At 35.1% G+C, this 26,616-nt stretch overlaps 2 protein-coding genes across 2 annotated transcripts in view; one reads left to right on the plus strand and one right to left on the minus strand.

Annotated features, from left to right (window-relative positions):
- The first annotated feature begins 474 nt into the window (after positions 1–474).
- On the plus strand, positions 475–19,854 carry LOC142335920 (uncharacterized). The gene is made up of 3 exons (XM_075384304.1): positions 475–864; positions 7,686–8,184; positions 17,772–19,854. The coding sequence occupies exons 2-3, from the start codon at positions 8,111–8,113 to the stop codon at positions 19,288–19,290; spliced, it is 1,593 nt and encodes a 530-aa protein (XP_075240419.1). The 5' UTR covers positions 475–864; positions 7,686–8,110; the 3' UTR covers positions 19,291–19,854.
- Positions 19,855–24,321: 4,467 nt separating this feature from the next.
- LOC142336524 (uncharacterized) overlaps positions 24,322–26,616 on the minus strand; it is a 28,246-nt gene continuing 25,951 nt past the window's right edge. The window contains exon 4 of the mRNA XM_075385431.1: positions 24,322–25,073. Coding sequence (XP_075241546.1) covers positions 24,908–25,073 — 166 coding nt within the window. The 3' untranslated portion in view covers positions 24,322–24,907. The remainder of the gene's footprint in view (positions 25,074–26,616) is intronic.

A 26,616-nucleotide genomic window follows, 5' to 3' on the forward strand; every position in this document is an offset into this window, starting at 1 on the left:
AATGGTTCAAAAAACGTCAAAAATAGCCGAAAAAAATTGTCAAAAATAGGTCCGAAATCGTCAAAAATAGCCAAAAAGCGTCAAAAGCATCTGTGTATTACTTATAGCGATTTCTACTACACAGGAAACTTAACTAAAGTACAGCCTATCCCCTCCCCAATCCCCCACTTTCCATACTTTTCTCCCAGGTTATCACCCAATGAACCTCCTATACCCACCATCATTTTTCGTGCCTTCTGATTGGCCGTCGAAATCTGTCTATTTAGATGCAGTAAATACGGTCAAATTTAATACCAGTTTCTTAAAATTTACGAACTTTCCTAAAACAACATGCCCATCAATATGTATGTTGTCTTAGATATTTTAACATTTGCATTCTATAGTTATTGTTCGCTTCCCCTAAAAGGTCAATTTGTTCAAATTTGCATTCGAGGTGAAATACATTGCAAACGTATCGTGATCAATATCGGTGAATCAAAGTTTATTTCAAGGTCACAGACAAAAAATGATCAAAAACGTATAAAACGCATTGAAAACAGCAATCATGTTTTGAACGTTATTTCTTGATCCAAGCAATTTTTTCGATAAATTGATAAATTGTCAATAAACGTCTAAAAACTGAAATTTGATTGTTCTTAGCCGCAATTCCTAAATCCTAAATTCCGGAAGGATTATTTTCTGGGCGCTTTTATTTTATCCAAATGGTTAATTGCACGTTTTGTTACGTTTCTTATTTGTCAAACGAGTTATCGAAATGGGTTATAACTTCTACTTACTGATAATTGATTGGTAAATAGTTGATTGGTAGTAAATTTACGTCAAGAAAGAAAGAAGGACTGAATATCAGAGCTCCGATAAAAAAAGGTTTGTGTTAAAACTCAAAGGTAATTTACATCAAATTTATAAACAGCTTCATGAGAGATAAGAGAGGTAACAAGGGGAAGGTGGAGAGAGGACCTGGGTGGAGGGAATAGGGCTTCAATCAACTGGCTGATATATATGCGCCTTGATAAAAAAGAAGTTTTCCGTATTCAATTTTGCGTGAATGATGAACATAAACATAACTAATCATTAAAACTAGGAAAATTTTGTATCTAAATATCGTTAAATTCCATTCGGCTGAGAAGTGGTTCGGCTTAACGGCAAATTTATATTAAAACTTATACAGTGGTCACTTAAGTTACATCGAAAAGAGTTGAAATGGCAGCCCAACTCCAAAATTTGATTCAGAGAACAGAAAAATGATTCACTGATCAAGAAACTGATTATTGTTACAGAAACAATGTTGCCATTCTTACAAAATTCAAACTGACTACTATCCTCGTGTCACAGCATTTCAGCTGTGATTCATCAGATTACATTTCCGGGTTGCCCCTTCTTTGAAACCTTAAAAAAGACCATAAATGGTTCTTGAGAACCGTACGTAAGACCATAAATGTTTCAATCAAAAAGAGCCAACATTTCTTGTATGTTCTTGCTGTGATTTCTAAGAACCATAGGGTTTTGAGTCATAAAATGAAAATGAGCTTGCACAAAAAAGTTTTATGATCTAGTATGGCCGTAAAATTGTATGGTCTTGAATATGATACAAAAGACACTATAGAAAATTTTTATCGTGTTGAAGGCAAATGGCAACTATGATATTACTGCATTCGTTGTACTGCGTGATCCAAAAGACGTCTTTAAAATTACTTAAAAATTTTTGAATGGTCTTACGTATGGTATCAAAGAATCTATTCAACCATACTTGTCTGCGGTATGGTTTCCATGAAGCATCTATGGTCAGCCCGGGTTACTAAACTCATCACTTCAGAGAGATCTTTCTGGTTGTTCCGACCCCTCCTGAGGGGAGATCTATATACTCAAATGGGTTTTTTTTGTTCAGACAATTTCGGCCGATCGATATATTCATCGTTGTGAGTTGAGACTGGTAGCATTAGAAAGCTCCTCCAGCGTAGAATATGGTTTTAAAAAGATTTTTCTTTGATTTTCGTTTCTTACAGGACGTTATCGATGTTGGAACTTTTGAGAAAATACAGTAAATTCTGCTGATTTTATTCACTTTTTTCGGAATTTTTGACTAAAATTTCCTCAATTTCGATAAAATTTGTTAAATTCTTGCAAAAAAATTGCTGTTTAGTTTCTCTTTAAAAACAAAAAAAATGTCTACTATTTTTAATTAATTTTATTGAATATTCGGGCTAAATATTTCAAAATTCAAGACTTTTACATCAAAAACAGCACAAACTAAATTTTTATTCCACTTTGATTAACTTTGCAGGAAGTGCACACCCAAAAACCACTATAACAACCTTGTGCTCTCAAAAGGGGGCTATTTGTATTTCAACTTCCGTTGCTAGTGCTCCGTAATTAAAACTTTGCTGTTTTTTGCTAACTTTATTCGTTGATTACCAAAAACGCAGCATTTTTTTGATTTTTTTTAACTAACAAAATATATATGTCTATAACATTCGAACAATCAAGTGTTCTTAATGGAAAAATGGGAAAACAGCATTAGCAAAGCTAGTTTTTGGACCAATCTGGGACTGTTACAACCCAAAAATATATCGGATTGTAATCAGCCGGTCTTTTTTATAAAAAAAGTTCTATCTTTTTTATATATTAAAACAATTAGAGAACATTTCGAATCAAAGCTTACTAGTGATAGGTCCAATTCTCTTCGTAAACAACTCCAAATAATTGTATCTAGTTTTTTACTTGAAAGCTTAGTCGTTTTGACTGCTAAATAAATTTGATTTTTAATTAAATAATGGCTTATTGAAATTTGCCTTCAATTTTACCTAATTTGGTCAATTTGTAGCTTAGTGTCAGCAATGAAAAATGGTTCCTCTTTCTACAAAATTCAAATTTAATCTTTATTGCGGTTTTACACCTTAAGTTATTCTTTTGTGGCTTTAATACTACTAGATTTAACATTTTTTGTTTTCAGGTATCTGACGATTTTTCACCTTTTATAGTTTGCTCACATTATCATTTCATTGACTGTTCATATATCACATTATTGGCGTTGAATATAAGACAAAATCGATTATATTAAAATCTTTAAGGATATACTCTGGTTTTAACGGCTTCGACTATATTTCCTCGACGAATTTCATTGAGTTTTTTCATTTTGTCTTTAACTGTCGTTTTTAATTTGTCTTTTTAGTTGTATTTAATTTCCTGTACAATGACCCGGTGTGTTTGCTTTTCCTGAAAGAGTAGACAAGCCAACGTTTTGATATTAGAAGATAGATAATGGCTTTAGTCGTACCAAGTTTTCTGTACAATGATCCGGTTTCATTGGATTGTCATGGAAAATTAGATGGGCCCATTTTCTGATATTAGTGGACAGCTGATATTTTTCATGACTTCGGAAACAACTGTTTTCCAAAATAAAAAAGCACTTTTTAATTTCGCAATTTTGTTCCTTTTTTTTGTCTGTTTGTTAACTAGTCTCTTTAATTGCAAGCCAAATATGATAATATTGTTGTCGAAAGAAGGTGTCAAAGAGATTGGTGTCACAAAATCTAAAGTTTTTGAAGAATTCGTTATGACTTTACTGGCTTCGACACGGGTTTTTCACAAAAAATGTAAATTAGTTTTTTTTTAGTTTTTCCTACTTTACGTTCTTTTTGTAGACGTAAGATTTACCCTAGATTATTGCAAGTCTCAAGGGCATCCTTTGGACGAATAAAGGAACCTATTTGATTATTTCATACTGTAAATAGTGGTCTTCAAGTCTTTGGAAATAATTTTTTTTCTAAGTAGTAATTTGGCCTTTTTTGCTTTTTTGTATACCTGTTAACTGGTTTCATCAAACATAGTACATTATCGGTGTTCAAAGAAGGTGCAATCGAGCATGTTTTGGGGGCCAAAGTATGGCTTTACGGCTTTGAAAGCGTTTTCTGGCAAAGTTTTACTGATTTTTGTTTGTATATTTGTTGTTCTTTTTGTAACCGCAAAAAAATTGAATACCGACAGTTCTTCATTCCCATCTTCAGAAACATTGCTAATCATACACTTACGGAATAGTTTAGTTGATTTCTAATGGTTTTCATTACTTTGAAATTAATTGTTTTTAAGAAAAACAAACAAAATTTTGAAATTTAATCTTTTTGTTCTTTATTGTCTAATTGTTACCAAGCATTACTATGGACTAGTCCCATATTTTTCTGGTGAACTACACGTTATTTTGTTTAGTTTCAGTTTTATCTGACGCTATTTTGACTTTTTAAGTTTTATTTTTCAAAACGGACTTAAATATTTCGATGTAATTAATGTTTGTCGTTTTTGTTGTTTGATTTTGCTGTTCGTCTTGACTCGCTTTGTTAATATTGGCATATATCGGCCTTATGCTTCAATTTTTATTCCGCTGATTTATTTGCTTTGGATGCTATTTTTTCGTTCATACACCGATTTTGAAAAATGCTTGAATTTTTCGGGTTTCTTATCTGTTCCTCATTTTATAGACAATTATGCCAAAAGTGTGGATGAGCGGGTTGGAACCTTATGTGTGATCGCACGTTATCGAGCCTCCTTGTTATGTCAAATTTTAAATTTGAGTCCGAGTTAAGTAGATTTTATCTTGATTTTAGAACGGACATACGGTTTCTGCATCTTCTGACTCACATACAAAAATCAGTGATTTTTGGTAATGTAAAGAACAAGCCATAAAATGCTGACGCTTGAATGTTTTCATGAAACTAATGAGGCGCGAGTTGTAATGATAACTTGAAAAATTTTGTTTGAAACTAATCAGGTTAAGAATTGATCTTAAAAAAACTTCTATAAGATTGCTAAATTATTGTTTTTCGATACCTGAGGCTCAAATACTTCTGCATTCACTGAAATTAGCAAAGCAAACAAACTAGCCTTGGTTAGACTTTGAAGGCGAGCCAGCCCAACATTGAAGAACGACGAGGAAACTCTAAGGTGCTTTCCCACATAGCGAAATGCTATATGTTTTGCGAGAAAACATTGTCGCAGTCATTAAAACCACAAGATATTCACTAAAAACATTAAAAATGTTCATTTGGGCGTCCTTTCAATGGCAATGGGAGCTGTCATTACTATCATAAGGGGTGAAAGGACAACAAAATGCCTTGTAAAATACAGGCAGCTATTAAAAATCAACATTTTTTAAATGACAACTCGTAGTATCAAAGTCGCAGCACCATTCGTTGAAAATAAAGCATCAAAGTGCTGTATAGATTTTCTTTCAAGTAAATATAGTAAAAAAAACAGTAGAAGTCAATTGAAAGCGTTAGATTGGTGCCATTCTACTTCTTTATAAAACTAATTCAATCTTTGATTAATGACACCAAGTTGTGAGAATACAAAAACAACGAGAACGGTAGTCCAATTTTTATAATTCCTTTAAAAACAAGTCTACAGCCATAAAAAATATGAGTGTGTCTTTGAAAATATAATGCATGTTCATTTATTGAACGTGTTTGTAACCTGACTTTAAGTGGAACCTTGCTATGAAATCTCACTTGACAATAATTAACTTTACAAAAAGTGCAAAAAGATTTGATAAAAGCCAGTGCCCCAATTTAATCTGAATCTTTTGGATGTAAAATTCCACGATAAGACCAAAACTACTAACTACCCCCCTTGCTATCAGTTTGCTATATTAAAAAAGTAATTAGAGAAAATTTTAGCGCGATACTTATTTTGTCAAAAACATCATTAAGTCATGCTTTTTTGATAAACATTGACTGAAATTATATTAATTTGTTGGGAATTTGGGAGAAATTCTTAAATTTAATGATGCTAGTGTTCAATTTTGGAAAGTAACTCTTGAGCACATTTGTAGTTATTTTATGTGAAGTCACTATTCGGCACAATTTTGAGAACCATTTTTTGAGTGGTGTTTTAATCGCCTAATGTCCTCTATCTTTTAGCTAAAAAAACTACGCCAAATTCGTACAAAATTAATTTTTGCCTAATCGAGTGTTCGCTTATTCTACTACTCCCGAATTTCACCGTGTTAACCACTTGTCTTTCATAATTTCACGTCATTTAGCTCTAAGCATACATATTTTGGGGTGAATGAGGTATGGGAAAGGCTAGTTTGTGAAGAATTGTTTATTATATAAGACTAACAATTGTGTATTATATAGCAGACTATTGAAATCTATTATGTTTAAATTGCAACTTCTTTTGTTTCATCTTAACACCAAAAATACTCGAAAATGCTCAAATCTCGCCTACTTGGTGTGGGTAACCAAATCATTAAGCATCAATTTCGACGTTTTGGTCTCAATTATTGTGGTGACAAAAGGTCAAAGCTAGTTTACGTGCAACTGAAACAACATCAAAACAAGACCTAAATTATTGGTAGTAATCATTTTAATTGTTAATTATTGTTGTTATACTCGTTCAAAGTATCGATTATTCGTCAGTTACGAAAACTAGAATCAAAGTTACAGGTCATGCATGAATACATCGCGAGTTTGTTAATAGAAGTTTTACCTGTTAAGGGCGTAACTGATTGGGCTTGACCTGGGGTTTGTTCAGAAGAAACCATCCCGAACCCGAACATGATAAATGAATCTTCGAACCGTTTACATGCCGTTTAACCGAAAAGAATTTTGCTCGAAATTAAGCCTAACACTGAGTACGGGTTTCTTTTTTCTAGTCATGAACTGTAATATTGAGAGATGTGAAAAAGAGCATTCTATATGCCGGATTAAGGGCACTGAAATGTTTAGCATTTTTGCCATTTTAAATATCAACTTTACAATTACTTCTGTTTTTAAATTAATTATGCAGATTAAATTAATTCACATTTCGAACTTCCTGAACACTTGTAACGCCATTAATGGCAAAATATCATGTCGACACATTTCACGGGGAAAAATTCACTATTTTGTTGCAATATTTTTAAGGTGGGTTTTTAAGTATTTCAAAAGAAAACAGGGCTCGGAAAAAAACTCACGGGAAAAAAAACACCTAATTTTAGTTAGGAAAAAATCCCCGAAGGAAAAACGCCCGCATGGAAATAAACGCCTAATTAACTATTAAAGAGCTGCGCTTTTGGACAAGCCTCGGGGTCCATGGCCATGTCTCAGCTGCACGTGGTACATCTGATATAAAGCTATCACAACTGAGCTAATTATCACCATCGAAATTCAATAATATGGAGTTATTATCCATGGAGGTTTAATTCCTAAACCCAAACAGGCATCAGATATAGAACTTAATGGGCTGAAGACCGCTGAAGAAACTTAAAAACCGAAACTAAGTCTATTTTTTTTGAAGAATGCGTATACCATTCGAAGTTTGTCAAAAAATTCGTTTTTCGGCTCCAAAATTTAAGACATTTTTCTTTGAATTTGTAAATTTTAACGTTCATCTTTTATTCTATTTAGGGCAAATCTTAAATGCTTCTCATTCGGTTACTCGGATAAACCCACCGGATGAGAAAGTTTTTGTTTCCGCCTTACCAAATTTGAGCTTCTTTGATTTCAAATCATATCTTATCATAAAAGCAAGCAAATCAAGCCACACGAACAAACAATATCCATACACAAATATAGCCAACAATTATACCCCATAATTAATCAAAATTGAACCAAGAATTTGCCATTAATATCCAAGTTATAACCAAGTAATAACCAAGTTATAATTTGAAACCAGCGATGGTTTGTTTAAATTGAACAGTGTGTGAGTTTCAGTGTTTGAACTTTTGGGCGCGGCCCTGTGAACAAGATAATTACGCTGTTGATTGATATCTGAAGAGATCATCCGAGCTCTTCCAGCGAGTGACGCCCAAAAATCGCCAACCTGTGAGACAATTGGACTCCACGAAACTGCTTAGAACTCATACCAGAATCTTGATTTTTGGAAAATACAACAAAAGCGATCGTATTTAGAGGACATTCGGACAATCTTTTAGTACTTGGACTCCGGATTTTTAACGAAACGAAAACGGATACTCAAAAATTTCAGCAGCAAAAACACATTCTAGAGAATTCTAGAAGTGTTACAGAATCTGCGACTGGTTACAGTCACACCCACTCAAAAGTAACCAGAAGAATTCTCATCATCATCGGCGTAAGAATATTCTAGAAGATATTTGGCGACGAGAGGTTGTTTGAGTATGGGTCTGGACTGCAGGGAAACGTTGGTGGTTCTGTGTTTGACGCTCAGTTATGCAGTTGCAGGCGGATTAGTGTAAGTTGCAATGAGTTAATGACCTCAAAATAGAAACTAAAGCGGACAAGAGAAAATCCAGTGACAAAATGTTTCACTGAATTAAACAAAACGCACACAATTGAAAATTTACACAAGTTTACTAGATTTATTGCTGAAAATTGCATGCAATTGATGATGCTTATATTTTTAAACCAATTCACGTCAAGCAGTTGTGTGGAACTTCTCAAATAATTGTGAACAAAATTAAATTCTTTCTAGCAAAAAATTTAAATTTTCGATACCTGAAAAATTTCCATCGTATTTCTAAAAATGGTCAGTTGTTGCTTTTAAAAACCGTTTGAGTGGATTGCTTTCAAACAAACACATATTTCAACTTTCATTTATCTACTGAACAAGCATAGGAGCTGATTTTTTTCGTCAACCATTTCACTGCCATCAAATGTTCGCCCGATGAAAAATTTGCAGATTTATCTTCGTTTTTACTTATTGTGAATGTTCAATTGACACTGTTATACCCAAATGCGACAGATTGTTCCAATCGTGTCGCGAATGCTTATATTCCAAATCAGTTCCGACAATTGCGCCACAAATGGCAGTTCGATTATTACAATTAGATTTTCTAATTGTAAGCTTAGTCAATCGCGGTGCGATTGGTACTATTCTATTCAACTGAGTCAAATGAGAAGCGGATTACTAGATTTGAGTTAGAACTGATTTTCAGCATTGCAAATGAGAGAATGATTAAAATAAGTACAATTTAGGAAATGGAAGTTTTGTTCATAACATGATCGCAAGACAAGAAGGAACTGCAAGATTTGTTTATAAGTTGAACAGACAATTTCCTGCACAGACAGCATGAACAGACAAGAAGTGATGAATGTTTGGATGAACTGAAACTAAACTAACTAACACAAGCACTTGCCCTTCAAATGCATAAAACGAACTAAATACGGTTATGGATATATGATGATTTATCCATACCGTATGACATTTCCCCTTGTCGGGAAAAAAAATCAGTATATAAAATCAGAAAATTGATAAGTTTTCACCGGTTACATAAATGATAAAATATTAAATAATATTTAAAATATAAAGAGTTCATAAAGTCTCAGTGAGTTTTTTTAATCAGATTCTGAAATTTTTTCATTTTCGGCTTGTAAGACCGTCATTTCCCTTGGGAGATTTGTGTTTGGGTCTGCTGTCCACCGTTCATTAGGGTCTCGTGGCGATACTGGTTCAATAAATTCAGTATTAGAATCAGGGATTTCCGTTGAGTATCCTTCTGTATTTCAGATTTTCTCCACCAACGACTACGATGATTTCTTTTGTTTAGGAGCCCTTTTGCTCTTTCTCACGGACGACGTATCAGAGTCAGACGTGTTGCTTATAGTTAGTTGTCGTTTGCTTGTTTTGCGTAAAATTGGGGTGGGGATTTGCGGAGTGGTCATTTGTAGCGCAGATGGCCCTGCTGCATTCGGATTAGGTGATGGTGGCGCGATTGGAACAGCTGGACTGAAGTTTAATATTTGTGTAAGGTCCGGTCTATTGATGAGAGCGTCATAATGTTTCGGACTTCGCTTCGGAATCTCTTTTTTAGAGACCGTGCTACGTTACTTTCTGAAGAGATACAAGATCTTTCTGAAGATACCACAGTAACATCATCAGCCTGTTTTCTATTTCTCTTGATCTTTTGTCCCCGGTGTTTTTTCTTATTAGGTCTCGTCTATGTTTGTTGTGTTTCTGCTCGATCGTTTTTTCGGATATCTTCTTTGGTCTCTGCGTATTGTGTCAGTTCTGTATCGCGTTCTGTTTTCGTGCCAAACTTCGCGAAATCCGAATTTCGGACTCGAACCTCTTGACGATTTGGCTCCTTGATAACGCTCGTCGTTGGGCTGACTTTGCACACTGTGCTTCCGGGAGCAAGCACTTCATACAGTCCATCAAGGTTCTTCTTTTGTCTTTGGCTTTCGTGTAGTTTTCTGGCTAATTTTACTTGGATGCTTCTTTCTGTGCACGGAATTGGCCCCGAAACTCCTTCTGATTTGATCAAACGTTGCTCTCCGTCTTTCATTTTCTGTTCTTCTTTTCTTGCGCGGGCATTTGCGGCACAGATGACTTTCTCGATTCCAGTGTCTGAACTTAGGGCTGTATCTGCCTATTGTTCTTCCGTTAAATATGCACGGCCTGGTATCGTGTCTTCATCTAAATAATGTTTGATTAATTTATTATAACTTAAATTAGTGTTGTTAGGTGTAGTAGTAATATTAGAAATAAGTGTATTAAAATTTCTACCAAAGTGTGCTTCGAATGGTGTGATGTCTGTTGTTTTTTGTTTTGAAATTCTCAGTCGTTATATAATTGCATATAGTGAATGTTCTAAATTAAAATTTTTATTTAGTTGTGATTTCATGCAAGATAATTGTCGTTTAATTGTTTGAATAAGGCGTTCTACTAGACCAATTGCTCTATGGTCATTTGCTGGTGCAAATATAGGTGTAATGTTATTTTCCGTACATAATGTTTCAAACTTTTTTCCTGTAAAACATCTTGCTTGATCTAATCTAATTGTTCTAGGTACTCCGTGATTATATATATATATATATATATATATATATATATATATATATTAAGAAATTTGACTATATTTGTACCGGAGGCGTTATTTACAATTTCTGCTGTGGGATATTTTGAGTATCTGTCTACGCTTTTAATGAAATAATGTTCTATACCCTTCTCATTAATTATTGGTCCACCAAAATCTATTTGTTTTTCGTGGTTCGTTCGAAACATTTTGGTAAAGGTGCCCATTTGCGGTGCGGAATCACTGATTTGAGATTCTTACCTATATCCGTGCACGCTTTGCACTCCTTGGCTTTTGCCAGTAAATCCCGATGGATGTACGGCCACCAAATGTTTTGCGCGAGTGAAAGCATGGCAAAACTTCCGGGATGTGTCGAGTGTATGTCCTCGAGTACTGCGTCCTTTATAGCTTTCGGGATTGCTATTCGCTCGTCAAGGCAGACACAACCATGCTTTACACTAAGGTCTCACCAGTAGGAAGAAAGGTAGGGACTTATTTCTCGAAGCCTATCTGGGTTGTCTTGTATCACACAGTCTCTCACCTCATTGAGAATTGCGTCCTTCCCAGTGAGTATAGCCAAGAGTTTTCTGCTAAATATTTTATTTAGCGTTTCGGTGAAGTAGATGTCATCTGCTTCCTCAATTAAACTGCCTGAAGGGGTCTCGGTGTTAGATGATGTATGAGTGCCGGGTGTAGAAGGGTTTGTATCGGAGAATGTTACTCTCGCCTTCGTTGGGGTTGATTTCGATCGAGTAGTTTTAGTTTTTGGCATTTTGGTGATATGGTTGACTGAATTATTTGCGTGAAGCGTTTTAACAGAATTGTTCAAGGTTAAGTGGGTTGTGGATCTATTTTGCGCAAAAAGCAAACGATTTTTGTGCGAGTGGTATTTATACTTTGTAATTTGTGTTTTCGCGCTTAATTTAGCGATTTGAAGTGGATTATTTGACTTAATGCCATTAATGGGCTTTATTGGGTATAATTGTTCAGAGTGTTCACATTCTTTACTGTCTGAGATTTGCTCCTCTTTTGCAGCGAATTTGTTAATGGAATGTGAATTATTCACTTTACAGTTATTTAGTGCTAATTGTGTTTTTCTAACTTTAAGAGGTATTTGCGATGCGAATGGACAGTTTAAATATGGATTAATTGTTGAAGATGAAAGTGTTAATTGCGACGCGAATGGTACTTTCTTTTGAGTGGAGAGTAATTGTGATGCGAGTGGTTTAGTACTAATTTGTGAAATAGTATTTAGTGGCGTATGCAATTGCGGTGCAAATGGCTGTTTCGAAGGAAATGAAGGCGAAAGTAATTTTAATATGCTATTAAATTTTTGTAATGCGTTCTGTTTATTTTTTATTAGATTTTTCATTGAATTACGAATTTTAGAGATTGTCGCTACGACAAAGTGCTCGTCAAATGTAGATATTTTTTAACTCTTGCAAATGGGTTTCTAGATATGTAGTCTACTAAACCCATTTTTGCTCCCGGCATGTGTTCAATTGTGAAGTTGTACGGAAGTAATCTATCTATCCATCTAGATAGTCAACTATTTTATGATTTATTCGATCTATGCTCTTTTAGAATGGACAATAGTGCTCGATGATCCGTTACTACACTAAAGTTTTTTCCATATAGGTAGTACTTGAAATAATCAATGGACCAGACTATTCTCAAGTTCTTGTTCATTAACACTGTAACGTTCTTCTGTGGAGTTGAGGAATCGTGATGCAAATGCTATCGGTTTCCAACCTTCGGGTGTATTCTGCTCAAGTGATGCACCCAATCCAGAACGTGAAGCGTCACACTTAACTCGAACATCGAAATCTTGATTGTAATGGGTATTTTCTGTGCTGTTGGCAATTTTTTCTTTTATTAAATTGAAGTGTTGGGTGTGTTCCTCCGTCCAAACAAACTTTATAGATTTTTTTAAAAGTGGTCTAAGTGGGTGGCATAATTGTGCTGAGTGTGGTATGAATTTACCTATATAAAGTACTGACCCGAGAAAAGATCTAAGTCGTTTGAGTGTTGTTGGTGGTGGTATTGTTAGTATTGCTGCAGTTTTGCTTTCTAATGGTGATATTCCAGTTTGTGTAAATTTATATCCTAACCCTTCTATTTCTGTTTTTGCAAAGTGGCATTTTTGAAGATTTACTCTTAAATTGTCGTCGTCTAACTTTTTTAAGCATTTTGTAACATATGCCAAATGATCTGTTTCAGTTCCGGTGCTAACGATTATGATGTCGTCCAAAAAGCAATAGGTGTTTTGTAAACTTACTAAAGTGTAGTCCATTGCTTTCTGAAACTCTGCCGGCATGTCAGTAAGACCGTAGAGTCCAGTTTTGAATATATAAGTGCCGGTGGATTCCCCACAAATAATGTTGACATTACAGTGTTTTGTAGTGTCATGGTGTAATTTCAGTTGACTATATGCATATTTCAGATCTACTGTGAACAAATATGCCTGTTGACCATTTCGGGTGTTACTTAGGTGTTGTGATATTGTATCAATTAACTTTTCAATGTTTAGCATTTGATATTTATTTTTGTGTATTTCTTTGTTTAGCACTTCAGAATCTAATGCTAGCTTTATAGATTGATCTTTCTTGACTGTAATTACGATCGGAGATATGAAATGTTCGTTGGAGCAACTATATAGTTTTTCAATATGACCTTCGTTCTGGAAACGTTCTAACGCTGCCGTAACTCTAGGTTGTAGATTTATTGGGACGCGCCGACATTTTTGATGCTTTGCTGTGAACTTTTGATGAAATTTTGATTTCGCTACATGTGTTTTGGAGAAACCAATTCTTGATACTGTGAAGAAATTGCGCCGCGATTGTCTCTTTAATTTTGCATGCGAAATTAATGTTATTAACACATTTACCAGTCTCCGATTGGTGTTGTACCACTGCGAGGCCAAGGCTTGGGAAGAGGTCTCTTCAAACAATGATCTTGTGACCGTCATCCACCACTGGTTGGTGTAGTTAACTGGTTCTTCTTCATCACTTTTTAAAGGAGACTTATCAATTTGATTGACGTTCGTTTGAGGAGTTTTTTATGTTTGTCCCTGTGATCGTTTTGGCTTTCGACATTTTCTCGCAAAGTGACCAATTATTCCACAATTGTTACACTTTTTTCCATTTGCGGGACAATTTTGTCGATGATTGTGACTCCATCGTAGGCCACAATTCATACAGATGCTGCTGTTTTGGTAGTTTTGGGGCACGGTTGGGTATCGTGTGATATCTCGTTTAAGTTGTTGGGTATTCGCGTCTGGTAGTTGTTAAATACGTTTACTGAGTTTGTAGCTGACATTAAATTCTGATTGATCTTTTGCTGGTTTTGTGACCCCGTCTCCATCTGGATTGCTAATTCAAGCGCTTTCGATGGTTCAACTGTTTCCTTTAACAACTCCTTTTGAGTTTCATGATCTATCATGTTTAGTATGAAGGCGTCTTGAATTAGACTAGTTTCCTCACTTCCGAGACTACAGTTTTCAGCTTGTTCGATTAAACGACCGTAGAAACTTTCGACAGATTCACCTTTCTGTTGTTTACATGTGTAGACGACAAAGCAATCGTAAGTTATATTCCTTACTTTTGTAAAGGAATCCTCCATTGCTTTCCATAGATCTTTAAATGGTTGTTTTTCTATTTGGAAGTGGGGATGTTTGCTTTTAAAAATACGTCGTCCCTCCGTCCCAATGCTCAAATACAACAAAGAAATCGATTTTTGTTCACAGATCCCCCAAGGGTTTATCTCCGCATAAGATACCTAATTCATCGATTTTTGTGCAGCGATTTTTCAATTTACCTTGTTGTTGATTTCGGATTTTTCTATCTTTCCGTCGCTTGTGTATGATTTTCTATTGGTTCCTCGTAAGTTGGCTCGGGTGGGTACGTTACCGCTGTTGGAGGATCGTTTAGGAGGTTGTCTAGTTGAATTTCATTTTTTGCTAGCAAGGCTAGCTTCCACTGTTGAGTCCATTTTTCCCACGTTAATGAGGGAGTGGCAGTGGGCTTCTCCCAAAATGCATCTAAAGGGAGAGGCGTCTTCTTTGATTCAGCTGCTGACTGCGCCAAGTTATACCCAAATGCGACAGATTGTTCCAATCGTGTCGCGAATGCTTATATTCCAAATCAGTTTCGACAATTGCAACGCAAATGGCAGTTCGATTATTACTATTAAGATTTTCTAATTGTAAGCTTAGTCAATCGCGGTGCGATTGGCACTATTCTATTCAACTGAGTCAAATGAGAAGCGGATTACTAGATTTGAATTAGAACTGACTTTCAGCAATGCAAATGAGAGAATGATTAAAATAAGTACAATTTAGTAAATGGAAATTTTGTTCATAACATGATCACAAGACAGGAAGGAACTGCAAAATTTGTTTATAAGTTGAACAGACAATTTCCTGCACAGACAGCATGAACAGACAAGAAGTGATGAATGTTTGAATGAACTGAAACTAAACTAACTAACACAAGCACTTGCCCTTCAAATGGATAAAACTGAACAAAATACGGTTATGGATATATGATGATTTATCCATACCGTATGACAGACACTTTGTTTATATACACGAGTTTTTAAATTGCTCTCCAACCAAGTTTCAAGCAATTATTGTAAACGTGCGTCTTTTTTATGCAAACTTTTCCATTAACAGTTTGCGCTTTTCTAGAACATTCCTTGATTTTTTTAGTGACTTTTCACACTTGACTTCTTCATTTTTTTGTGATATAAGTTAATCTTTCTGAAATATAGTTAATTGCAAAAGCGATTAATAGCGGAAACGAAGCAACACCGTTGTAGCTTATTGGTTAAGATGAACTGGTATCCTGGAGGTCCGTGGCTCAAACACCTGCGAGTTGGAGCTTTTTTGCACTCATAAGACGTTTTAAAGCTGCCTGTCGTTCGAGAGCAATTCGTCCAAGGCTAGTTGGTTTGTGTTTCCAACATGCTTGGGCAAGCGAAGTTTCGGCATCTAAAAACTTAAATGAAGAATTCTCAAAAATTGATGTAACTTAATATTGTATTAGAGAAAGTGCATGTGAAGTAAAGACGTTGCTGCATGTACACTGAAAAGAAATGAAAACAAAATTAAAATACTTTTCTTTAATTCTTTTAACACACTTGTTAAGCATAATTGTCACAATGTTGGGATTGAAATTGACATTCTTTTTGGAAAACAACAGACGGTCTCGTACATTGCTTTCATTCCAGTTTTAGAAGACTAAAGGTTCCAAAAATAATCAACTCATTTTGAAATAAAAGTCAGACAAGAAGAGATCACGGTTGATCTCACAAAAAAGAAAACTTTAAGCCAATTAGTAGTTCAAAAGTAATTGGAACGTTAAATTTATACAATTAAAAAATTATTTTCAACCATAAGACATGCTTCTGAGAGAAAAAATTTAATTAATTGAAATGGTGTTCAGTTCTGCTCGCTTATAAAGGTCGGAGGTAAAGTCGTTAACTGCGCTCATCAATTTGACGTTGATCTATCAGATGATTGTCATAATATCAGTTAGTTTTCAAAAAAAATGCAATTGAAAATTTAAGACAAAATGGGGAAACAAAACAAATTAAAAGTAAAGTCCTTTGTAAAACTGAATTCAGGATTAAAACCCATTGTTATATGCAACAAAATGACTGTAAATTGTAACAATTGACAAAACCGCCAATGTAGAACGCAATGGTTTTTTTGTTTGTCCAGAAGCAGTCTAACCGGAATGTGGTCCAAAAACTTTCAATTTATACTGTTAGAATAACATCCAAATGCAATTTTAAGTTTTCTGCTATATCAGTAAACTTGAATTTTTCAATGTTTTTACAACTAAAACAGTTTCCTCTCAAAACTTCGAAAGGTAGTTGTTAATGTTATATAATGTAGTAAAATGTACAACACAAGTTTTTATTTTGAGATGAAAATGGGTAAATTGAGCGAAGCATAGCCGTAGAATAAATAGTTGCATGCGCGCCAATATCAAAGGATCAATCATTAGGAGGTTGAAATTTTCTATTTTTGAAGTTCAATGACTAAATTTTAGCCATAGTACTTGTTCACTCAAAGTTCGTCTTTCAATGTTTTGATTACCCCATTAATAGTTGCTCTCAAACATAGTGTGGAACAATTATATTATTTATGTTGTTCTTGCTCTTGATCCATTATCGTTTATCCATTTGATTTTTGTAGTGACTTTTCATTTATGACTTCTTGATTTTTGCGTGATCTCAATCGCTAGGAGTCAAAACTGAAGCTGCTTATTTGATTTCCTTCAGGGTACTATTAACAGTCAAATAAACAAGCGCCAAAATTGCTTCTGAATTTTTATCTTGAATCTAAGTTTCTAAGTGACTAGAGAAGCTCTTATGCCATCATTTTAAACGCCTGATGACATTATAGGGTATTCACGGCTAAATTAAAGCTCATTTGATCCCCAACCGCAGTTTGCGCCAATTGTCTGATATCAATTCGACTCACCGTATTCGGTTATGTTTGAAACAAAAATTTAGTGTAGTTTCATAATCTTTTTCATGTATAGATATAAACAATAAAAACAATTTGTAGGCCTTTTTATTTTAAAAAATCTATCTCTACAACTTTCATTGAACTTGTATTTTGATAACTTTGAATTCAAAAAATTTATTAAAATACAATTTCAATGAATAGTTGTAAACATAGAAACATTGCGACTTAGCAGAATGGAGTTGTAGCATTGATTGATTTTTTGAGTGTTGTTAACCTTAGGCATAACGATTACGCAATTTGGGAATAAGTTTGAGTTTTTGTATGATCTATGTATGACTACTAAGAAATCATACAAATCAAATATTACCTTGTATGAATACTGGGAATCATATATGACCTAGTATGAAAGGAAAGTTGTATTATGGGCGATCCGGGAATATTATCTTTTAATTTCAACCTCTGCATTCTTGTTAAGATTTTCTCGGCAATAATTTTGTTGTATCTTACTTGTTAAGTGACATAGATGAGAAAAAATTTCCATTTTAGGTACTGTCTGGGTCTAATGCAGAGTACCTGGATCTCAGAACTCAACATCACAACCACGGATGCCTCCATCATCAACAGTGTCACTTTTGCAATCACCCTCCTACCCGCCCCCCTCATCCAGGCTGCCAGGGACCACTTCAACATACCCCCATTTCTCATGTTTGCAACAGCTGCACCTTTGCTAACAGCCGGTCTGTACTGCACTAGCAATGCCTCGACGTTCAAGGAGTTATTGGTCTCGAACGGAATCGGATTCGGCCTCGGAATCCTGTTTTCAATCACGGGGAGTTTAACAACGGTTTACCACTACTTCCTAGATGACAAAGTGACGCTAGCAACTTCCATAATTTCATCAGGAATCGGGTTCGGAATGATAGCGGTGTCTTTGTCTTTTAAATACATAGTCCCGATTGTCGGATGGCGCGATTATTGCAAATATCAACTTGTATTGATATCAGTTTACGTGCTTGCGACTTTTATATTCTTCCCACCTGTCAGCCGACCTCTAGGAATCAGAACAAGGAAGTTTAAGGAACGCCAAATGAAAAAACTGAAGAAACTTCAGAAAAAGCAACGAGAGCGGCAAACTGACGAGCGTCAGGCATTGGTCAACGAATTAGATAGTGGGTTAGTGTCACGAGCAAGCAGCGAACCCGACTCGTTCACCACCGTAACCGAAGATTTAGGCTTCGCGGCCCAGTACCCGGACCATATACACAGCGACTCAAGTAGCCCATATGACAGCGAATTGACCGACAGTGTTTTAATGGCGAACAGTGCGCTAACTATAACAGAATCTATTAGACTAAAAACAGGCCAACTATGGAAAAATATAATGACCAACCCCCCATTTTTGCTGCTCATGACTTCCTGGCTTCTGGGAGAAGCGACGTTTAATGCGGTTATGGTGCATCAACCCGAACGCGAAGTTAAAATGGGTTTTTCGTTGCAAAACGGAGCGGACACTTTAGCAATTAGTGGGGCCGTGCAGTTAGTTGCCCGGTTAGGGGTCGGGTTTCTGGCCGATCGCGAAATCGTCTCCGTGATAAGACTGAGCCAGTTCTCGAAACTAACATTGGGAATTTTCTCCATTCTTAGTAACACGTTTCCGTCATTAGCGTTTCAGACCATTTACATGTTTCTGGTCGGTTGTTGTGGAGGAATTTTGTCAACAACAGATTTCATTTTGGTCAAAGATTGTGTTGACGATGGCAGGGAATTGGGCATCACAGTTTTGCTTCTGGTTGACGGGCTTTTTTCGCTACTTTCAATTGCTGGAGCTGGACTAGTCTACACCAAATTCAACAGTTACGATGCGGTGTTTTATACTCTTGGAACTGCCAGTTTAGTCGCCTTTTTGCTATTGCTTCCCATGGAATTTATCATGAAGAGGAAAAAGAACCCTGGAAAATCGGGCTATGCCCCGATCGGAGCTACAAGGCCCGCAACCAACCCTCATCAACCTCAACTTAGTGACCCACGCGTACCGCCGGTGGGGAACCATTGGGTCGAAACGTGAACAAATAAGCCCAACTTAAACTCAATTGATCGCGCCCTATTTCTCCTCAAACGTTTCCTGTAATGTCTTCTAGTCATTAATGGTTCGAACAACTAAAAACGAGCTATTGGTGCTGTGTTCGATATTGTCGGATATCTTATTCAAATCGGCAGCATATTTTTATAGGTTAAACATACAAAACTGGAAATTAACCAACGGCAAAGGGCAGAAATTTCATCAAAAAATAAATTTACCCACAAGGAAAATCGTGAAAAAGCTTTCAGTTTGATTACGTGAAAAGAACTCAGAATCTGCGTCTTATAAGTTTCGTTGTGTGATTTTGTCCTTTTTTGGAGGGGGGGGGGGGAAGGGTGTTGGAAGAGAAAATTTTAGAATTTAGCTGTGCCTTTTGCCTGATACCGTTGTTTTAAAAATTTAAAAATAAATAGACAAGATTATCGAAACAAAAAAGAATGCATAATTTTAGAGTTTCAACGTCTTTGCAATTTTATAATGTCTTGCGGAGTAGTCTATTAAACTCTTATTATAATCGATCAATTTTAATAATTAACAATTTTACGCCAACATTTAACTTTTTTAAGCGGACGGACTTTGCATTAAATCATCAGGCGTTTCCAGAAAACCCAGAAAACAATCAGATGTAACGTAGGTGATGGTGTATGCGACCCCCCTTTATGCGGTCTTTGTGAGGTTGGCCCTAAGCATACCTCCTGGTCAATCACAGCCTGACCTGACCAATCATGGCTTTAGTAGTAACATAAGAAAGTTTTGGAGAGAAAGAGTGGCCATAGTAGATATGCAAAACAGCTTAGTGCTATGCCGATGAAATTAAGAAGTAACCCGAGTTGACCACCATAGACCCTTCTTAGATACCATATTCAAGACATATATGGGTGTATGGCTTCTTGGATACCATATCCAAGACCGTGAAAAAAAATGAAAGTACACTGAAACTGCGTCTTTTGGGTCGTAGTGAGAGGCTCTTGACGCACAATTTCCTTTGGAGAAGGGATAAAAAAAATTTTTTCTATGGTTTCTTAGAAACCATATCTAAAACCATAGACTTGTATGGCCCATATAAGACCATAAATGCAAAAAAATTGCACACTTTTTGTGGATGGAATCACTTTGTTTTCGCTGAAAAGTGGCTTCTAAGAAACCATATCAAAGACCAAATATGGCTCCTTGAAAACCATGCTAAGATCATACATGGATTCTTAGAAACTATATCAAAGACCATATATGGTTTCTTAGAAACCATATCAAAGAGCATAAATGGTTTCTTAGAAACCACATCAAAGACCATATATGATTTCTTAGAAACCATATCAAAGACCAGATATGGTTTCTTAGAAACCATATCAAAGACCACATATGGTTTCTTAGAAACCAAATCAAAGACCATATATGGTTTCTTAGAAAACATATCAAAGACCACATATGGTTTCTTAGAAACCAAATCAAAGACCATATATGGTTTCTTAGAAAACATATCAAAGACCACATATGATTTCTTAGAAACCATATCAAAGACCAGATATGGTTTCTTAGAAACCATATCAAAGACCACATATGGTTTCTTAGAAACCAAATCAAAGACCATATATGGTTTCTTAGAAAACATATCAAAGACCACATATGGCTCCTTGAAAATTTTGCCAAAATCATATAAGGATTCTTAGAAACCATATCAAAGAGCATTAATAGTTTCTTAGAAACCATATCAAAGAGCATATATGTTTTCTTAAAAACCATATCAAAGACCATATATGGTTTCTTAGAAACCATATCAAAGACCATATATGGTTTCTTAGAAACCATGTCAAAGATCATATATGGTTTTTTGGATACCATATCAGAGATCACATATGGTTTCTTAGAAACCATATCAAAGACCATATATGGTTTCTTAGAAAACATATCAAAGACCACATATGGCTCCTTGAAAATTTTGCCAAAATCATATATGGATTCCTAGAAACCATATCAAAGAGCATTAATAGTTTCTTAGAAACCATATCAAAGAGCATATATGATTTCTTAGAAACCATATCAAAGACCATATATGGTTTCTTAGAAACCATATCAAAGATCATATATGGTTTTTTGGATACCATATCTGAGACCATAAGTGCTTTGCTCATACCATATCAACGATGACTATAAAATCGGAGCTGAGGAGGGCGTCAATGTTTTCTTAGAAACCAAATACAAGACCACTCATGGTTTCTTGGTTACCATATCAAGATCATACACGAAATTAATGCGCTTCGTCTATGAAACCATATATGGTCTTGTATATGGTTTCTAAGAAGAATCAACCCGGGAACTAATTTTTTATTAGCGCCGGCTCGCTTAAGTGGATGCAATTAAACTTGGCTTAATCTGAACCGTTAAAATACGTAAATTTTTCGGGAAGCCTTCAGTATGAGTTAGAGAACCACTGTTGCACGTACGAATAGTTGGCAACCCCATTTCATCAGTCAAATTCAATGAACTTTAACGTGAATTTTTTTAAAATGTTATCTTCATTAAAAATAGCAGAGTGCTCCTGAAAATATTTTTCAGAAAATTAATAATACGAACAGTTTTTCTCAGAGTGTGAAAGAATTTAATCTGCTTTGTGTCATAACTATTTAAAAGAAAACAATTATGTGAGACATTTATAGCAAACCCAAGCTTACTGTTTATCCCCCTATCAAATTTCTGCATTTTTCGACTGTATATTCAGCTGGAGTTTTTCTTTTGCCTCGGCAGATTTTGAAGAAATCATTGATTTTGTTTTACAAAAGTCTTTAATTTTCATTCAGCTATCATCACAAATGAACAGTTCTGGCTAAATCAAATACCACAATCTTACATTTTTCAAAATGCAAAGTTTAAAGTCTAAATCAGTTGCATTTTTGAATTGTTGCAAACTTTGATTTTATATCAAATAAATCTTCAGTTCCATTTTTTTAAAGATTGATATTTCAAAATTTCCTGTAAAAAAACATTATTTTAAAAAACAAATATCAATATTAGTGAATTACCTGATTAAGTTTTTTTGTGTTGAAAATTTTGTCGAATGATTAAAAAATTTGGGCACACAAGCTGTTAGTTTCAGCAATCAAAAGTACTGATCAAGTACCTGATCTCTTTTTAATCAAGTTATTCTCTTAGGTTGGCTCAATTTAATTTTTCCATGAAAACAAAATTTTGCCACAAAAAGATTTTTCAAGTCAATTTTTAAACAAAAACAGTATTTAGGTTATTAATAGTCTGTGAATTTAATCAGAGGAGACAATTTTTGATTGTCCATTCGATACCGGAATTTTTTTGGAAATAATATTTGTCGCCGCAACATTTCTAACTTGATTTTAATTATTTTATTTTGTGCTTTTCATTTAATTGTTGCGGATTGCATTGAGAGAATTAGTAACAAGATACCGCCTTGCATCTAGAAGGAAACGTCTGATAATGCCAAATACAAACAAGACTTAAAAAAGTTCATCTTTCGAAAATTTAGAAATTTGAGATATTTTGTCAACAAATATAAAACTGCTTATTTCCTGTATTGATTATTTGTACATACGATAGAAGCAGTAAACTTTTTTGCCGCAGTTATCAAAATTTCATATTTTTTACTACACATTGTGGCATAATGATACAGATCACTCGTCATATTGTTCTGCAACAGCAAAAACATATTCACATTCCATTATTTCCTCGGAGAAGTCAAATTTTGCATCAAATGAACAGGTGTTTGCCCCTTGTACAATAAAATGCAGTCGGATCTCGAGAGTTGTATAGTTGTTCCGCGGCTTTTGTCTCAGAGCGTATGAGCATTCCCATATTAATTTTAATTACTAACGTCAGTTCGGAAATATAGTATCGTAAGAGCAATTTAAGTTTTGTATGAGCATTATGCAGTATCTCTTCATAATTAGGTATGCTCTTCTATGACAACTCGACCGAGCTCACCCAGACTTGTTCCACGGTAAATTTGATGAAATTGTTCTGCATCCAAGTGAAATTTGTGCGTTTTAACTGTTCATTTTGCAGCATATGACTGTCATAACGGCGCAGAAACGTACATTTTGGCTTTTTGGCAGGTTTGAACGAATCCTGGATAAATATGACCCACATTTGTCCACAATTTATGTGAGTAATTTCCATAGTATTTTTGCTTACAATTAGCCTATGGCTAGAGTTCATTTTTGTTAATTATCTTATTATCAGTACGTTCGAAATATTGGTTTCCATTTTTAAAATGTTTATTTGTCTAGTTAAAAATCAATTAGATTTTTTATTCTTGACTATTTGGCGATTTATTAGCAGCTTTCGTTCGACGACAGCTCAAAAATACAAATCTTTGACAAACGAGACGGATCTTTCCAAACTTTCTCAAATTGGAAGTAAAATCACCCGACTGTCACTGTTTCCACGATCGCTTATAACTTCAATCTCGAAACACGGGCCGCAAAAACCTCCCGACAAAATTTTAAAAAATGCTTTTGATGGTGTACGTTTTATTGCGAAATGCTGATTATGTAAAATTTGCGGTGGATGTGTTCAATTTCTGTAAGAATTATGGTGAAAACGGTGTTTAATCGCAATTGTTACAAATGTTTACTCTAAATACGTTGCAGTTAGTGACACTCAACAATTTCACAAGCTAATTCACAAATAATTCAGAAGCTAGTTCAGAAGAAGAAGTTTTTTCTAAGTAAAATTCAATTAGGATTTCTTTGATTTCCTCTTAATTGGCACTTTGTCAGCAATTTTTGTTCGATGATAGCTCAAAAACACAAATCAAGGACAAATGTGACGGTTATTTCCAAATTTTCTAAGTTCACCTTACTGTCGCTGTTTTCTAGGCTTGCCTATAACTAATCTTAACCATTTTTAGTGGAAACCCCGACAAAATCAATCAAATTTGCTTGTTTTCCTTGTTTTCGTGTGCGTTTTGCGACGTACTGGTGTATGAACGAACGAAAAAAAGCAGCGTCGTGTGACGTGATTTTATCAACAAGCCATTTAAGATTCAGATTTCTAAGTAATTTTTTTTAAGAATTGAAGCGGACATGTACCAGCATTTTCCAAAATTTAAATACAGCAGCTTGCAAGCAAATGAATTGAAAATCATTTAACATTGGAGTTGGTGAATTTCTAATTAAAGAAATAGTATTTGGAGACTATAGTTGCCTTTTTTGCTATAAATGTGCAAAAATTTTGTATTTAAATCATTTTCATCATTTTTTATATATTTTGATAATTTCATAATTCACACGTAGTTTCAAATCAATATTCCTTAGACCGGATTTGCTTTCTTCTCCTGTGGATCAGGAAACAACAAACCAACCCCTCAGCCTCCCCCTTCACCTCCGTTTTTTATTGTAAGCCTCTTGCACACACAAGCTATGTGCATTTTTTACATTGACAATAATTGATTTATGCTAATAATTCAAGCGAAAACTTATTACAATTTGAATATTTTCAGGTTCAGGAATTTAAAATAATTAGATTATAATACTCCAAACCATAGGATGAGGCTATGAGACTGATGTGTGTGGGCGGTATTGATATGAGAATTTTTGGAATTAAGGACAATTTGCATATGTTTTATCTAGTAACTTCACGAGGTTCCATTTGTTTGTTTGGTCGTATTGACTGTAAGACCCTTCATAACTTTCTCGAAGTCTTCGAATCCTAACTTTCCATCGTTGTCAACATCCGCTTTCCTGATAATCTCCTCGACCTCGTCGAAGGTCAAAGGGGCGCCCAGTTCTTGGAAAACGACACTGAAACAACATATTGTTGATTTAGTAGAAAAAAAAGAAACCTTAGTTATCAAGTTGGGTTTTTGAAACACAAACATGCAATGTATGTCAGCTGAAGTGTATGTCCTAAGCACACAATTACATGTACGCTGTAGTATGTGAACAGTTTATTGAATGAGCGAAAAACTAAGAAAAGTGAAAAAGTTCAATTTTCAATTTAATTAAAAATTGTCCTGAATTCATTTTCTCATTCTTGGTCAGTGTGAAGTCTCGATATTCATTTTATAGTCTACGGGTGAAACCAAGGCAATCGGGTTCTCGGGGCTTTTGGGCAAAAATTCACGAGTCCTGCCACGAAATTGTTTCCCCCCATTATGGTATAAACACCATAAAAACCTATACGTTACATAACCGAACAAAACTGGGGGAGTGGGGCTATAATGCGAAAGACTCAAACTCCCATCATCAGCTAAGAAAAACATGGAAAACTAAGAAAAGCGAAAAAGTTCAATTTTAAATTTAATTAAAAATTGTCCTGAATCCCTTTTCTTATTCTTAGTCAGTGCGAAGACTTCATATTCATTATATAAACTACGGGTGAATTCAAGGCAATCGGGTTCTCAGGGCTTACTTAACCATAGCTTCAGGTTCACCATAGCCTGACTAATGTTGGCAGCAATGATGGTACCACGTGAAAGTTTCAGACGCAAAAAAAGTGACTATAGTCACCAAAAAAAGAGCATTCATGCTGACTAAATGAACAGTTTGAGATGTGGAGAATAATAGAAAAAGGACAGCTAAGAACAGGCTACTGTTAATGCAGACTCAAAGCCTAATGCTGCTCGGCTGCGATTACGCGGAAACAAATTTATTATTTTTATTATCAGGGAAACTCTTGGATCAAAATTCTCACATCCTTCAGTATTTTATATTTTCCGCTACTTTTGATTTAAATTTATGAATCTGTCCTCTCATTGGTTCAATTGCACATCATTTGGGGAAAAGGAAGTGAACACCCCTACGATTTTCAAGTTTGTAAGAGCAATCTAGAAAAAATATTCTAATGCATAACCTGATAGAGGGCGGAACTAGCCCATACGACATTAGACCTTTTTTATCGCATAAAAATTAGCAATAGATAGTTATCTCGCCGTCAGCCATTCTATACTCTGGCACTGCAAAGATCCGGCACGTTAATACTTGAACATGAGTGTTTCAAAACGTTTTCAAAAGCGAACTTCTAAAACTTGGAAATTGATCCCCCAAATGATGTGCAATTCACCCAATGAGAGGACAGATTCATAATTTTAAATCAAAAGTAGCGGAAAATGTAAAATACTAAAGGATGTGAGAATTTTGATCAAAGAGTTTCCCTGATAATAAAAATAATAAATTTGTTAAAAGTTCGCTTTTGAAAAGGTTTTGAAACACGCATGTTCAAGTATTAACGTGCCGGTTCATGGCAGTGCCAGAGTATAGAATGGCTGACGGCGAGATAACTATCTGTTGCTAATTTTAAGCGATGCCCCAAGTTGGGAAGCTTGCAACTTTTTAATTTGTTTTT

The sequence above is a fragment of the Convolutriloba macropyga genome, chromosome 3, assembly GCF_964194025.1.
Source record: "Convolutriloba macropyga chromosome 3, txConMacr16.3, whole genome shotgun sequence".
NCBI lineage: Eukaryota > Metazoa > Xenacoelomorpha > Acoela > Convolutidae > Convolutriloba > Convolutriloba macropyga.

What these genes read in the sequence shown, in the direction of transcription:
- LOC142335920 (XM_075384304.1), top strand. Translation starts at nt 8,111, where the DNA reads ATGGGTCTGGACTGCAGGGAAACGTTGGTGGTTCTGTGTTTGACGCTC. An exon ending in GCAGTTGCAGGCGGATTAGT is followed by an intron (nt 8,185 to 17,771) that starts GTAAGTTGCAAT and finishes TTTCCATTTTAG; the next exon opens with GTACTGTCTGGGTCTAATGC.